Source organism: Macrobrachium nipponense, chromosome 46 (assembly GCF_015104395.2).
Source record: "Macrobrachium nipponense isolate FS-2020 chromosome 46, ASM1510439v2, whole genome shotgun sequence".
Classification (NCBI taxonomy): Eukaryota; Metazoa; Arthropoda; class Malacostraca; order Decapoda; family Palaemonidae; genus Macrobrachium; species Macrobrachium nipponense.
The window spans coordinates 13554954-13569880 of record NC_061106.1 but is presented as its reverse complement, the minus strand read 5'-3'; the positions used below and the strand labels follow the sequence as shown (position 1 = coordinate 13569880).

General features: G+C 36.1%; 2 protein-coding genes across 2 annotated transcripts; one reads left to right on the top strand and one right to left on the bottom strand.

Moving 5' to 3' along the window:
* Positions 1-1401: 1401 nt before the first annotated feature.
* LOC135214759 (oplophorus-luciferin 2-monooxygenase non-catalytic subunit-like) lies at positions 1402-4329 on the top strand. The gene is made up of 5 exons (XM_064249112.1): positions 1402-1533; positions 1899-2450; positions 2781-2936; positions 3543-3644; positions 4021-4329. The coding sequence occupies exons 1-5, from the start codon at positions 1476-1478 to the stop codon at positions 4146-4148; spliced, it is 996 nt and encodes a 331-aa protein (XP_064105182.1). The 5' UTR covers positions 1402-1475; the 3' UTR covers positions 4149-4329.
* A 4127-nt stretch (positions 4330-8456) lies between these two features.
* On the bottom strand, positions 8457-11751 carry LOC135214758 (oplophorus-luciferin 2-monooxygenase non-catalytic subunit-like). Its single transcript, XM_064249111.1, has 5 exons — positions 11592-11751; positions 10824-11375; positions 9975-10130; positions 9444-9545; positions 8457-8704 (listed from the first exon to the last, which is right to left on the bottom strand). Exons 1-5 carry the CDS (start codon positions 11647-11649, stop codon positions 8565-8567), a joined length of 1008 nt encoding a protein of 335 aa, XP_064105181.1. The 5' UTR covers positions 11650-11751; the 3' UTR covers positions 8457-8564.
* Between the last annotated feature and the right edge of the window lie 3176 nt (positions 11752-14927).

Below are 14927 nucleotides of genomic sequence, written 5' to 3'. Positions count from 1 at the left end.
GTTTTTTTCTGGTACAGCTGGTCTTTATTTTCACATTTTAGTAATGTTTTTTTTTTTAGCCCTGGTACAAACTGGTCATTACTCACATTTAGTATTTTTTTGTTTAATTCCCGGTTCTAATACAAACTATAGTCTGTTTTTTTCAACCCGTCCATCCGCCTGCGGTGTATGCGTATGGTAACACTGCAGGCCGGGCTTTAGATAGTTACATTCAGCTTACATTCAACAATTACAATAACCCTATTTCGAATATTAACGGTGTAATTCGCATACAATAAATTATTAAAACACTTTTCAGTTGCAAATGTACACCAAGATATCCTTTTTTTTACCTAAAACTTACACATAGCGTAACTATTTAAAGCCCGAGACGCAGTGTTACCATGCGAAAACACCACAGGCGGAATGGACAGATGGAAAAAAACAGAGTATAGTCTTTATTTCACATTCAGTGTGTGTGTTTTAGTTCCGGCCCTGGTACAAGCTGTTCATCATTGCACACTTAGTGTTTTTTTTTTTTTTTTATTCCGGTTGTGGTACAAGCTGTATCATTTTTTTACTTGCGGTCCTGGTAGAAGCTGGTCATTATATCACATTTAGCGTTTTTTTTAAATTCCGGTTCTAGTACAAGTTGGTCATTATTTCACATTTAGTGCTTTTTTCTTAGTTCCGGTCATGATTTAAGCTGGTCATTATTTCAGATTTAGTGTTTTTTTCTTTGTTCCATTCCTTGTACAAACTAGTCAATATTTCATATTTAGCGTGTATATATATATATATATATATATATATATATATATATATATATATATATATATATATATATATATTTATTTGTTTAGTTATTTTAGTTTCGGTCCTGATCGAAGCTGGTCATTATTTCACATTGAAGTTATTTTTTTTTTAAATTCCGGTTCTGGTACAAGTTGGTCATTATTTCCCATTCAGTCTTTTTTTCCGATCCTGGTACATGCCGGTCATTATATCACATTTATTGTTTTGTTGTATTTCCGGTCCTGGTACAAGCTGGTCATTATATCACATTTTGTGTGTTTTTTTTTACTTCCGGTCCTGGTACAAGTTACAAGCTGGTCATGTTTTCACATTTAGTGTTTTTGTTATTTATAGCTCCTGTCTGAAAGAGTACTGAAAAATACACGTAATTTTTTTATTTTTTTTAATTAACACTGAAAGAGTTCTTATCGGTTATCAGCGATAGCATTCCCAGTTTTTCTCACGGACACTGATTCTAACACAGTTTAAACGTTTACCCTTCAATATAACCTTGCACCGGAAATGGATTCTCTCTCTCTCTCTCTCTCTCTCTCTCTCTCTCTCTCTCTCTCTCTCAGCCCGTCGTCTTGGTTGTATATAAAACCTGGCGAGTTGGTGGCATTATTTATTCAGAGGAACGCGTCTTTGCCACACCTGACCAGCGAAGCGATTTCCTCAGCTGTATATCTTATCGCTTCAATATGCTGTTCTCTCTCTCAGCGCTCGTTCCATTGGTGATGTCTTGTGTAAATGTTCAAGGTTTGCAGGACCTTTATTTATTTATTTATTTATTTATTTATTTATTTTTACTTATTTATTTATTTGTTTGATTTTATTTTATTATTTTTTCTGTTTCGAGAATACCGGGGAAAGGTAATAACGAACTTACGGTTAAATATTCTTTTCATTGTTTAGATGAAGATGGGGTTTGACGTATTTCATTTTCTGTTATTCAAGTTAAGACCAACGAACCTCAGTTGTTGATTAACTCTTGATGATAAAAAAGGAGTTGCAAAGCAAACAATGCCATAGAAAGGCAAGCAATTCCCTGGTTTTGCCTGTTATGACTTAGTTTTAATTGTTTTTAATTAGTTGACTTCTTTGTCTTTCTACTTTTTCTGAAGGTGAGACAACGCCATCTTGTCCAGACCCAACGGCCATCAGTCCATGCACCTGCTCCTTGATGAGCGAAGACCTTCACCTGGACTGCTCGTCCGTGGCGTCCGAAGAGGAACTCGAGACTGCCCTCAAAGCGGAATTCCCTTCGAAGGATTTCTATCTCTTTGGCATCTACGACAACCCAAACCTGAAGGTGATTCGCAAGGGCATCTTTCGCGACCTGACCTTCCAGGTCATTGAAATAAAGGTAGGCTACCTGGAAGAAGTCGAACCCGGGGCGTTCACCGGAAGCGCTTTGACCCTGCAGGGGATCAACCTCTTCAACAACGAGATCAGTTCTTTCCCTTTTGAAGAAGTCGAGTCTTACCAGAAGCTGTTGAGTCTCGAGATGACGTACAACAACGTCTCCTCTTTTCCCATCATCAGATCCGCGACTCTCCAGACCCTCGACTTGAGTAAGAACCCCTTGATGTCCTTCCCAGCAGACGGACTTCAGCATCTGCCCAGCCTTGTGAATGCCATGTTTCAAAGCTGTGAAATATCCGAGGTGTTCTCTGGTGAGGAGCTCGACATGTTGATTGATAGGACGTAAACTGTCGTTGCAGCGACTTGAATCACTGATATAATGCTATGAAATGCGCCATATACTGGAATGGCATAATTAAAGTAAACATGGAATAATAGATAACTAAATAATGAGAACCTATTATTGTTATCATTGTTGTTGTTTCTGCTATGTCAAAATTAAACTAAAAAAACACGAGTAAAATAGCTCTCAGTAGATTTCATACTTGAAGAGTCAGTTACAGCATTACCATATTAGTGATGATAACAATAATCGTGGTAATCTAATTTCAGTCCTTCACAATATTATATTGTGTTTTAAGGAACCTTCGCAAGCTCACCCAGTCTGAACTACGTGACCCTCTTCTCGAACAACATCTCCTTCATTCCAACGAATTTCATAGAACTTCACGGCGAAGGAGCCTATGTCTATCTGGGCATCAACCACATCGACACTATAGAAGTCGGGGCATTCAAAGGTAAACACAAATAAGCTCATTTCTGGGTGTGTGATTTGACAACCACCTGTTGCGCTTCTATTCTTCCGATTATATATATGTGTGTATAGTTGCTTCTTACTTTTTATCTTATTAAGAGTATTCATGAAGTATTTTTTATGTTAAATTCAAGTCAGTGGCCCTGAAAATTTAGGAGACAAGATTGATGTTGGCCTTGTTATGAGTATTTTAAAGGGTTGTGGATTTTATAGAAATATCCTGTAATTTTATACAGATACATTATTTTCTAAATCATATTTATGGCAGCTTGTAATTCCATTAGAAATGAAATGTCTCGATTTTACCGCTTTAAAAATCGATCTTTGGGGTATCTATTTCAAACTCATTATTTATATAATTTCCATGAAACTCATTATTTATATTTCCATTTTCAGTCATTGTCATCACAGCGCTGAATGACTTTCTCGGTCCCAGTGCTTGGCCTTATGCCTAAATCATATACTCAATTGCATTCCTAGGCTTTTTCCATACGAATATCGGTTTATCTTTTAAACGATAAGTAATGATCAGATTAGGTTGGTCTCGTTTCAGCTATGATTCATCTAATTAAAAGGGATTTCATTGCAGGTGTGTCGCGAGTTTTTGACATAGACTATAATTCTCTTAAGACTGTAGAAGAAGACATTTGGAGACCAGTGCTCGAAGCAGGAGCTGGGCTGTACCTTATAGGTGAGCTTTTGAACTGTTCATTAAAATTCACAGAGAGAGAGAGAGAGAGAGAGAGAGAGAGAGAGAGAGAGAGAGAGAGAGAAACGGGCTTAGTTAATTTTAAATAATACAGTATCTTGATGTAATCGATCCATAATTAATTTTCTGCCTCCCAGTAAGGTTTTTTTTATTTGAATATAACATATCTTTTCTTTATTTGGAATCAATTTGAAGATGACTCGTGGAATTTCATCTGTCAGAGAACATGTTTGTTAAAGTTCCAACCATCAGTATACTGACGATTATCTTACTGGTGTCAGTAACCGACTGTTATTTGTACTTTGATTCACGTCATTTTATTTTGATTGAGATCTGCTCATTCTTTTGGCTCCCTAAGGCAACCCTTTGGAATGCGGCAGCGACATTAACTGGCTGATCCAGGAGCCCAAATTCATGAAGTTGCTGGACCCGTACGCCGCATGCGCTAACGGAACGCTACTCAGCGATTTACAGCCTCCTCACTGATGCGGTCGGCAGTGGCTTCTGCGAGAGCGAATTTCTTAGTCCATCGTTCATGGCAGCATTATTCCTCTTCCTCCAAAAGGGCTTAACTTTGCCCTTCTTTTGTAGCCCCTGATTAATAGAAATAGTCTCTCACTTTGCACTGCCAACTTTCACTTTCAGCTTATTAAATCTGTCTGTTTGATTTACTGTTTAATTTCATCCTGCTTGGAGTGAGAACGTTCTTCCGTCGGCGCTGATTTAATTCATTCTCCTAAATTCAGCTTCCTACCAGGTGAATCATGGATACGAGCTAAATGCATCCTAACTTTTTCCCATTTGGAGATTTGCATTGGGTTGTGCTTACATTCAGTGTTACATTTTTTTCTTTTCTTTTTATCTACTGACGCAGTAAAACAGTGCAAGTCTGAAGTAATTATCTCCGCCAACTGTTCTGGAGCTAGTTTGCATGCGTTAATATATTTTTTTCTTTTTACAAGTGACTGAAAGGACTTTTGTAATCTCAAGAATTTTAATATCCTTCAAGTGTGCTTCTCAGAATTTCTTAACGAGTGAAACTCTTTCAGGAGTTACACAAAAGCTTTTGAAACATGAATAAGAACTCTGCTAATTTAAAGGAAAAATAAAATAGGGTTGTTGATGTTTTTTTTTCAGCCAGTTCCTACTTCAAGTTTTCATCCCCTTCTGAGAATACAAGCGAAACCTTTTGTTTCTCACTTAAGCTCCAGTATTGAAGGATTCCGAGCGTTTTACATTATTACCTACTTTTCATTCTCCTGGCAGTTGTTTATCTTACTGTAGAAGTAGAGACAGATTTCTGACATGATTTGAATGCTGGTGACATCATTTATAATTATATGAGATAATGGATAGCTTATTGACAAATGAACCTGTCGATATGTTGAGAATGTAATATGTCCGACTTCAGAGAAGTTTATGTAATAATATTTTAGTTTCGTGTTATTTTCAGAGGTATGATAATCCTTTTATAGAAATCAAATTGCATCAGAGCAAGGTACATTCCAAACTTAAATGAAAAAGAAATGTGTTACAGTTCAAACGTATAAATACAGAACTTAAGTATCGGTACTCTGTTGTGTGTCAATACTAAGCAGCCCTTTCCCGTAGAATTGCAGGACCATGTTCTCAACAAGCATGTACGTATATCAATCTAACAAGCGCACTGCATCATTATCCTCGTGAAATTCCTTCAGAAGATATGCGATCATTCATTCATCGAATTGGGTCAGCTGGTGATCATTCGTTCATCGAACTAGGTCAGATGGTGAGGGCCAGGCTAGGATTGATATCGGTCCTTAGGACCTTTCAAATGCGAGACAGGACTTTGCCAATGAGCTCCGCCCGTGTTTATCAGTACATCCAAAAATGGTAAAGAATATAATGAAAACAATACGAAATGCCCTGCTTCACCTAAGTTCCGTCGTGAAGATGATCACCCTCTTTTTGTTCACGCCAGGTTCGGATATCTCACAAGAACCTTGCGATAGACGCCTGTAGGATTTAATTCTTTCATACTAGTCTGTTCTACATTCATCTTCATTTCCTGAATGATTGAAGTTGTCTCCTTAACAAATCCATTAAGGAAGTTGTTCCTTGTTCAGCCCGTCTCGGTCTCATTACCATCGAAAAGAGTAAGTCTTTTTAAAACCAAAATTCCACTTAGCCCTATTTTTTTTTTAACGTGTAAGATTGTAAGTCTGTACTCTTTATTTTAAAAAGCTTGCGGAAAGCGTTTGGCATCATATTACCAAGTGATGTGTCTGTCAGTCAGCTTTAAGCTTAGTTAAAGAAGAAGTATCATAACAACATTGATTTTGAGAATTATATTGCAGGAAAGCAGCGGAAAGGCTATTGTCTCTTTCTGTGCTTTCTTCATTTGACAGTAAAACCAACTTGTTATGTATTTGCCATCTGATGCCATTCAGGCGTTTTCATGAATTCACCATCTGATGCCATTCAGGCACCTCTCTCTCTCTCTCCTTCTCTCTCTCTCTCTCTCTCTCTCTCTCTCTCTCTCTCTCTTTTAAGCTGTTTTAAATACCTTCAGTCATTTGGCTCAGAATTGTCCGCAAATCAAAAATGCCTTTTACCAAATATAAATTGAGAAGTTGTCATGAGAGAGTTAAGGACATTTTAGAGGGTGGTATTTAAATGAATTTTTACGCGTGTTTATCATTAGGTGTGAACGATATGATCAGTAACGGTTTTGGAAATATCTCAGCTAAAAAGCCCTTTCGTAACCGATTCGAACAGTTTGGAATCTCGTTTTCTTGGTAAAATAAACATTGCGAGGTAGCATTCTGTTAGTCATTACCCAGAACGTTCCTGGTGCCCTTTGTACATTTACCCATAAGACTAGGTCGAGAATCAGAGTCTATTATTCCGTCAACCGTAAGACTGTGGGAAGGGCTTGCTTCTCGCTAGCCGTGTGACGTCTAACTGCGAAAGGCAACGTAGTACGCAGTTTTGCCACTTTTTCATATTTGGCATGCAGCCGTAGAGCTTATAATCGTTATCGTGTTTTTTTTTTTTTTTTTTTGAGATGCTTATTTATGCTTTCGGAACCTTGTCTTGCATTTATACTTATTCCACGTGAATGTCTTCAGATTATGAAAAGTCATAATAATAATAATAATAATAATAATAATAATAATAATAATAATAATAATATTAAAAAAGATTATGATAACAATAATAATAAAGAAGACTAAGGTAATAATAATAATAAGAAGAAGAAGAAGAAGAAGAAGGAGAAGCAGAAGAAAAAGAAGAAGAAGCTGTTTCTCATCATAAGCTTATACAGTGTTATCTATTTATATTCCCGAATCTCTTCTCAACTTGAGATTATTCCTCCTTTAATAAGGTTCTCGGGTCTATTCTACTTTTGTCGTCATCGGTTTTAATATTTCTGAGGATCCTATTTTCATGTCGCGATAAAAAAAAAAAAAACTTTCAACATAATTTGCCTCCTCTTGCATAAGCCGAGCCTTAATCGGGTACACGAGCACATAGGGAGTGTTGCAATGCTTGACAAAAACGATACCGATAGGGCTTGTGAAACGTCGACCAGGTAATGACATTGCACAGACCCAAAAATATTCATTCTAGATATAACACGACCGTTAAGTGTGACATAAATGCTCTGAAATTGGATGCAATTCGTACGAACATTCCGATTTTTTTATCTGCTGAACTCTGTGGACGCTATCGTTTATTTGGTTGTGTTTTTAGCATATCGACTTGAAAAATTCTAACCAATAATATCTGTATGTAAAAGGGTCGTTTCTCTCTCTCTCCTTCTTCACTCTCTCTCGTCTTCTCTCACTTTCCTTTCTCTCTCCTTCTCTTCTCTCTCCTCTCTCTCCAACAGAAGATGGCTGGGTGTCCCTGTTACTCATCGAAGATGTTACACCACCAAAAACTGTCTTTAAAAAACTTGATTTTGTGGGACTACACAATAAAATTAGAATTTATATAATGCAGTCATCCTGACTTTAACCTGGGAACATGGTCTTTTAAGTATACTGGTGTTCTAATTCTGTCCAATTCCCGGTCTGAATGAAACCTCACAGGTGTTGAATAAGATACAAGGTTGAGAATTGGAATCATATATAGTCAGAAGCAGCATCACCTGTAGAAATTTACAACGGTATGCATGTACGCTATGGATTTTTATATTTTGCAATTTTTTCCTCCTCACCAATATAACAGATAGATTAAGAGCAGGTCAGAATTTGCATGGAAGTCGAAAGAGCGTGTCACCGTATTAGTTAAGGGCATGGAAATGTTTGCAGAAGGAATTTGCTTGAAATGTTTATTTGGTACATAATGAGAGTCAGCTAGTTGTAGCATCAGTAATATTTAAGTACAATATAATAGATATTTCAAATCATGTTCGAATGTATGTAGAAAATAGAAATTAGTACAGCATTTATATTATATATATATTATGTTATATATTATATTATATAGTGTTTATATATATATAATATATCTATATATATATATATAATAATAGATATTTCAAATCATGTTCGAATGTATGTAGAAAATAGAAATTAGTACAGGCATTTATATTAATATATTATATTAATATTGATTATTTATTATTGTTATATATGTCCATATTAATATATATATATAAATAGTAATAATATATATCGATATATTACATATATACATATATGATAGCATATATAAATGTGTGTTTATAATATATATATATATATATATATATATATATATATTTATATATATATATAGTATATATATTCATATAATAAATGTGTCTCCAAGCAAAGGTTATTAAATGATGTCTACAGCATATCCACCCAATTCTGACAAAATGGCACGTCATTGCTACAAAATAGCCGTACCCCAAATTCTGAAAAGTTGCTCTTAGCATCCTACGAAGGACGAGGGCTGGAGGTCTCTGAGTAGCGTCCCGTTGGCACAAGCTGCATAAGGGTCCAGTTGGCTCATGAACCTTGGGTTTTCAATTAACCACGCAATGTCGCACCCGCAGGTTAAAGGGTTGCCTGGGAGAGACGGAGAATTCAAGTTAATAAGGTGGAGTCATTCATGAGTTTTCTGGAAACCAAGAAAACAAATAAACAGATTTAATGGGTAATGTAATTCATTAATGGGTGTCTTGGGAAAGGCAGAAATAGAGGCGATTTTAATAAACGTTAGGACAGAATATTGTTACCTTGAATAAACCGAGAATGGAAATGAAAAGGTTTTAGGAGGATCGAGTCATGAATTACCGTTCAGTGGTATTTCAGTATTTGATGATATTCAAAAACACCCATACACAGAGACGGCGCACGTGCTTACTTTCGGTATACATAATCACCTTTTTAAACCATTACTTTTATAAGATACACAGATGTTTAAGACATATACATAGAAACGTGTTTTCGACATCTTTGTGTGGCTTTGTTTATCACCACTTGATATCTTTCAACCAAAACATTGAAAGAGCTGCCAAGGTACTAATTAAATTTGATTAACTCATTGCAGTCAAACGTGGACTGGCAATTTAAGCGGAGAGTTATTTTTGTTAATGTTAATGTGTTGCATCGATTGACAATTCGGCAAAATATAGGACAAATATTGACTCTGGACTATTGTTTGTCTGACTCGGAGCTTTCAAGAAAAAAAAAAGTTACGCTGGTCACGGAATAAGATTATATTTTCGCAAACCATCTTTTACGTTTAAATTTTTTTGATAATACGCTCTTAGCAAGGAATTTACAGATACTTTAGCAGACTTACCTACTAAATAGATTCCAGTCCCTCGTTCCAGCATCGGCCTCCACACGCCTTCTTCAACTTCAGTCAGATCGTTGAAGTCTAAATCAAAGAAGTGGGACACGCCTGAAAAGTTAAGACTTTCTAAAATTATATTAATATATTGCATATCAATGAGACTGATTGAAAGCTGGATGAAGCTTTAGTAACTCTCATTTTGTACCCGGGTTTCGGCCTCGTGGGAATTAATACGAATGCCACATTGTTCCGCGTAGTGCTGTCGATTTATGGAAATAGACTCGAAAACTGAAGGCATAATTAGCATAACAAGAGGATTTTCATTGTTAGCAGAAAATGCATATCTGCAAGCCAACAGGTGAAAAAGAATATAATTACGTGGAAAGTGGCGGCAAAAAAGGTAGGCCTAATAACGAAAGTCTAAGTACATCATACTACAATTACATTACCTAGAAAGCGGAACTGTTAATGGTATTACCATGGGCAAGACCGGCCTGTACATACTTACATTCGAGTACCTTCCACGAGAGCTCTTACCAAGAATAGCACCAACGTCGATTGTGGCAACACTGTTGATCCCCATGTAAACATACGAGTCGGTCCCGTGGAGTTCCATGAGACCGGAGGGAATGTGGGTAATGTTGTTTGAATACAAATTCACCGTGTTTAGCTTCGGCAGTCGCGTGAAGGTGCCTGGGGAGAAAAAGTCAATAAAGTGTTTACTTAGGAGCGGTTCAAGAAAAAAATACTTACATCTGGACTCCAAAATATATGTGGAATGCCTCCAGTAAACACTATATATATGTGTGTATTGATATGTGCATATCCATATCTCCGTGTGTGTGTGTACATATACTTAAACAAGATGGATTAAGTAAATAACCATAGCTTTATCTCTGCATGTAAGGATATTATGTAGAAATATCTAGAATTTATGGACAAATGTAACATTAAAGTGAGAGGAAATTTTCCCGAAGATAAATAGTCTTATTTTTGGTCATGTAGAGATATAGAATTATATATCCCTTCATGACCAAAGGATTTATCGGCAATTGCCAAACTTCACAGGAGCCTTACTTATTTGGTTGAAAATGCTTTATATGTTTGCCCGGGAAGCAAACTCTTTTCTTGTTAAAGTAGTTAAATATGTAGTAACTTAGCTAATTTTTTCATAAGGTAGCGTTTTTGAGTTTTTAATTTCATGTGTAGTCTTTGTTGCACAACGGGATTTATAGTATATCTGTCTGTCTATCTGTAAGAAGAGTTTCGTTATTCTCAGTGAATGTTTCCTCACATCTCTCTCTCTCTCTCTCTCTCTCTCTCTCTCTCTCTCTCTCTCTCTCTCAAGCTCCATAATTCAACCCAATTCTTTTTCCAGCAAGCTACCTGGAAGAACGGCAGTCAACTCGCAGGCCTCAAAAGAGACAGCCATCAGATTGGGAAGACCCTGCAGGACATCTTCATGGACGGACGCGAGAGGATTTCGGCTCAAATCCAGTTTATAGAGTGTGGAGGACTTCAGGGCAGGGAGCTCCTCCAGTCTGTTGTAGTCGAATTTCAGGGAACCCAGCTGCATGTAGAGCTCCACCTCCTCGAATGGGAATGACCATAACTCGTGGTTGAAGATGCTCAGCTTCTTGAGCGTGTGGACGCTGCCAAGCAACGCCCCGGGCTCTATGACCTCTATGCTGCCTCCTTTCAGTTGCACCTCCTCGAAGGTCAGGCTGCCGAAGGTTCCTGTAGGAATAGTTCTCAGATTCCAGTTGTCAAAGATGCTGAACGACTTGAAGTCGTAGGATGGGAGTGGCTGTCCCAGGATCTCAGCCAGTTGTTCCTCGGACGTTACGAGAGAGCAGTCCAAGAACAGGTCGTCATTTTCCATCTTGCAAGTGCAAGGTTCGATTGCTACAGGGTCTGGGCATATCTTTTCCGCCTTAGCTGGAAGAGGAATTACTGATCGACTTCATTTCATCCAGGTTAGTCATAAATTGCATTTTTAAGTTATAAATTAAATTAGATTACATTTATTATGATCAGACATTTCAGTGAAGCGCTGAGCTAAAATACCTTATAGTAGAGTTTTTATTCTTTAAAATCAGTTTGTTATATAGCCAAGAATGGGAAGTATGAAAGAGATAGGGAGAGTTAACGTACATTCTACACTAACAAGAACGAGAGTGCAGGCAAATGTAAGCAGAACAAATTTAACCATGTTTTCGGCGGATGAGCGTTGATGAAGACAAGTTTATAGTCGTTAACTTTTCAGCTGTTGCAACTAATGAAGTAAGACACGACTTGTGGTTTCTCATATATATACGACCGAGAACATGTCATAGGCGACAGATTAGTGTGATTAAATTTAGCGTTTCAGGTCTCGAAGTGGCGCCCACCGCTGAGAACTAGCGCCAGTTGTCTAGATAGCGGTCTGGCACAGATTCCGTGTTGAGATTTGAAAAGTAAGACCTGCTATCAGCGCAACCATGTTTTTGCTCTTTGTTATCATAGAGTGTCACCCGTTAATATCAACTGCGTTATCAATTTAATTTTGCTCTTGCAAGGTTGTCAGAAGGTCATTCACTGAAGTTTGTTGAGAAGGAGAAAAATAATTTTGTGCATTCTCCAGCGATGTTCAAATAAGTCAGACAGCGACTGTCTCAGTTCATATTTCATTTGGTTTATTTTCATTAGTTTATTCAGGAAGGTCTTGTGATTCGTTGGCTTTATTATGTCATTCTATTTATCCTTCATGGATTTTTAACTTTAATTTTTCTTTACCAAACCTTCAAACTTAGTTAGAAATAGAGAGAAATGGTGAATGCCCAAATATCCTTTGACATTATTACTCGATAAATAACAAATTAAGATGAACCATAAAGAGCAGATGTGTAAGAGGGTTTTTTTGAGACGAAATAATCATAGAAATCATAAAGGCTGTCTCACTGGCCCCCGATCTGGTATCTTTTTTCATATAGCCCCCCATAATATACATAAAGTAACTTCCATTATTGGCAAAAAATGTACTAGTCACAAAAATTCGTCACCTCACAACCGAAGGTCGGCACCTTATGTGTCTTTGGACCGGGGGGAGGGGGCTGTTGTTGGCAGAGGAGAAGGCTGGCCAGTAGTAGCTGGCAGGCTCAGCATAAGTTGAATGAAAACCATGGAAGTTTAATTAACCTGTGCTAATAAAGTAATGTTTGAAAAAAGTGAATGAAAAATTTTTTGTAACAGGACATTATTTCTACGGTGTAATAACTCCTACATAGTTTTGGTATGTTCTTGTTGTTGTTCTTGCTACTGTTGTTCTTGTTGGGGGTTTGGAAAGCCCTATGGAAAGACCTAAAATGTCTGTAAAAGGAGTTTCGCGTTAAGTTAAAGATACATGAATTTTAGGATAGGATATTTATGCTTTATTCATTAGAATAAAAATGTGAAAAAAAAATAAATAATGTGCGTGTTAAACAGTACAGAAGAATTGTTTCTAATAAGATATAGCTTATTTATTTTAACTTTCGTTGGTGAAACAACGCGCTGTTTGACTGTAGATTTCGCCTTTTTGAGAAGGATAATCAATCGTTATTGATTTACGTATATTATCATATTTGCGAACTTTCTTTATATAAAAAAGAAAAACTTTCCTGATAGGAATAATAATATCGAAAAAAATTAACTACCTAACACCTGCTCAAAGATAAATCTCACTTTCAAAAAAATAGATAGAAAATGAAAAAATATAAAAATTGCAGGAATGCCTGTGAAATGAAGTAATCGGGTTTTTATTGGCACCAACGTACAGTTGAAAGGCAAATGTGCATGTAAATTAAAAATACTTTCTGACCTCACTCATTTTTTCTTTTCAGTATCATCCTTTGCTATCATCTGTGCAAAAACAGGGATTGAATTAAACCCATGATGTACAAGTTACTCCAGTCCAAATATTTTTTTTTAATACTCCTGGGGAGGTTTAAAAGCAAATTATTTTTTCGTTTAGACATCAGACGGTGCGAGGTGGCGCTGGCGCTGGCGTGGGAACTAATGCATAAGCTCTAGTATGAAGAATGATTTCACAAAAATAATAAGCAGCATTTTCCTCGTGTAAAAGAAGCAGGACGTATAAGTTGTAAAATGTAAACATGCACTTTTGTTTCAACTTTGTCACATATAATGTAATTAATATATATATATATATATATATATATATATATATATATATATATATATATATATATATATATATAGTATTTATATATATATATATAATAAAAAATATATATATATATATAATTTTCAATCACGAAAAATTAGTATAAACGTGATGATTATACGAGCAAAGTAACAGCCACGAAGGAAAAGTTCCCTTCATGGCTGTTACTTTGTTCAAATATATATATATATATATATATATATATATATATATATATATATATATATATATATATATATTATATATATATATGTGTGTGTGTGTGTGTGTGTGTGTGTGTGTGTGTGTGTAATGGCTACATTGATAACTAAGATAGTGGCAATGTTTTTCATACAAATATCTTGAATATCCTAATTACAGAGATATAATCATGAGCGTCATGCTGAATCCTAAATTTGCCACATCTGAAAACAGCGTATCAAAACAGGCGTTCGCTTATTCATGCATACTGAGCCCTGATAACATTATCCGTGGAACCAATGCGCCACACTTTCCCAAAAAGAGCAGCCGTAACCTTGCCAGACTGCTTGGCACTACCATTGAACTTCGAGTCATATCTGCTGACGAGGAACTTATCATTACTTTTGTTTCATTTTCTCACTTCCATTGGTCTGTCGCTCTTTATTAAAATTTTTACCTGCTATATCATTTCATTTCCGTTTATCCGGACTTGCTTCATTAAAATATGTTCTTCGAACGTTTATTGGTATTTCCCTCCATTCGTCAAAAATTTATTTTCGTTTATCCGGGCTTATTTCATTAAAATATGTTCTCTGAACATTTATTGGTATTGCCATCCATTCGTCTGAATTTATTTCCGTTTATCTGGGCTTGCTTCATTAAAATATGTTTTCGAACGTATATTGGTATTTCCATCCATTCGTCAGTTTCACTAGTAAAGAAAAAGAACAAGAAAACAGACATAATGAACTGTTGCAACATTTGATGGTGCATTTATCACATATTGGCAGATCATGCCGTTGCAAAGGGGGGAGTCTTTATAGCTGCTCTGACATTTCATACTTTCTTGTATTTTTCAAACAGCATTACACCTTAGTTTGAATGTAAGTTTTGATTGCATTCTACTTTCAAAGCGATCATTTTTCTTTTTATAATGTATTTTTTGAAAGATCATAAATTGTGCAGGTTGACGTTATCAAACAACTTGCACTTTCAAAAAAACTATAGAAACTTCCAGGACACAACATCACATAAACGTAAAACTATTTTCAAAAGTTAATATATCATAGCGTAATAGAAGTAGGCTTAAGAATGACAGTTTTCTG

Excerpts from the sequence above, each read along its gene's own strand:
- LOC135214759 (XM_064249112.1), top strand. The coding sequence starts at position 1,476 with ATGCTGTTCTCTCTCTCAGCGCTCGTTCCATTGGTGATGTCTTGTGTA. Across the intron at positions 1,534-1,898 it reads GTCTTGTGTAAATGTTCAAG|GTGAGACAACGCCATCTTGT; the intron begins GTTTGCAGGACC and ends CTTTTTCTGAAG. Across the intron at positions 3,645-4,020 it reads AGCTGGGCTGTACCTTATAG|GCAACCCTTTGGAATGCGGC; the intron begins GTGAGCTTTTGA and ends TGGCTCCCTAAG.
- LOC135214758 (XM_064249111.1), bottom strand. The coding sequence starts at position 11,649 with ATGGTTAAATTTGTTCTGCTTACATTTGCCTGCACTCTCGTTCTTGTT. Across the intron at positions 11,376-11,591 it reads CGTTCTTGTTAGTGTAGAAT|CTAAGGCGGAAAAGATATGC; the intron begins GTACGTTAACTC and ends TTCCTCTTCCAG. Across the intron at positions 9,546-9,974 it reads CGACGTTGGTGCTATTCTTG|GCGTGTCCCACTTCTTTGAT; the intron begins GTAAGAGCTCTC and ends TTAACTTTTCAG.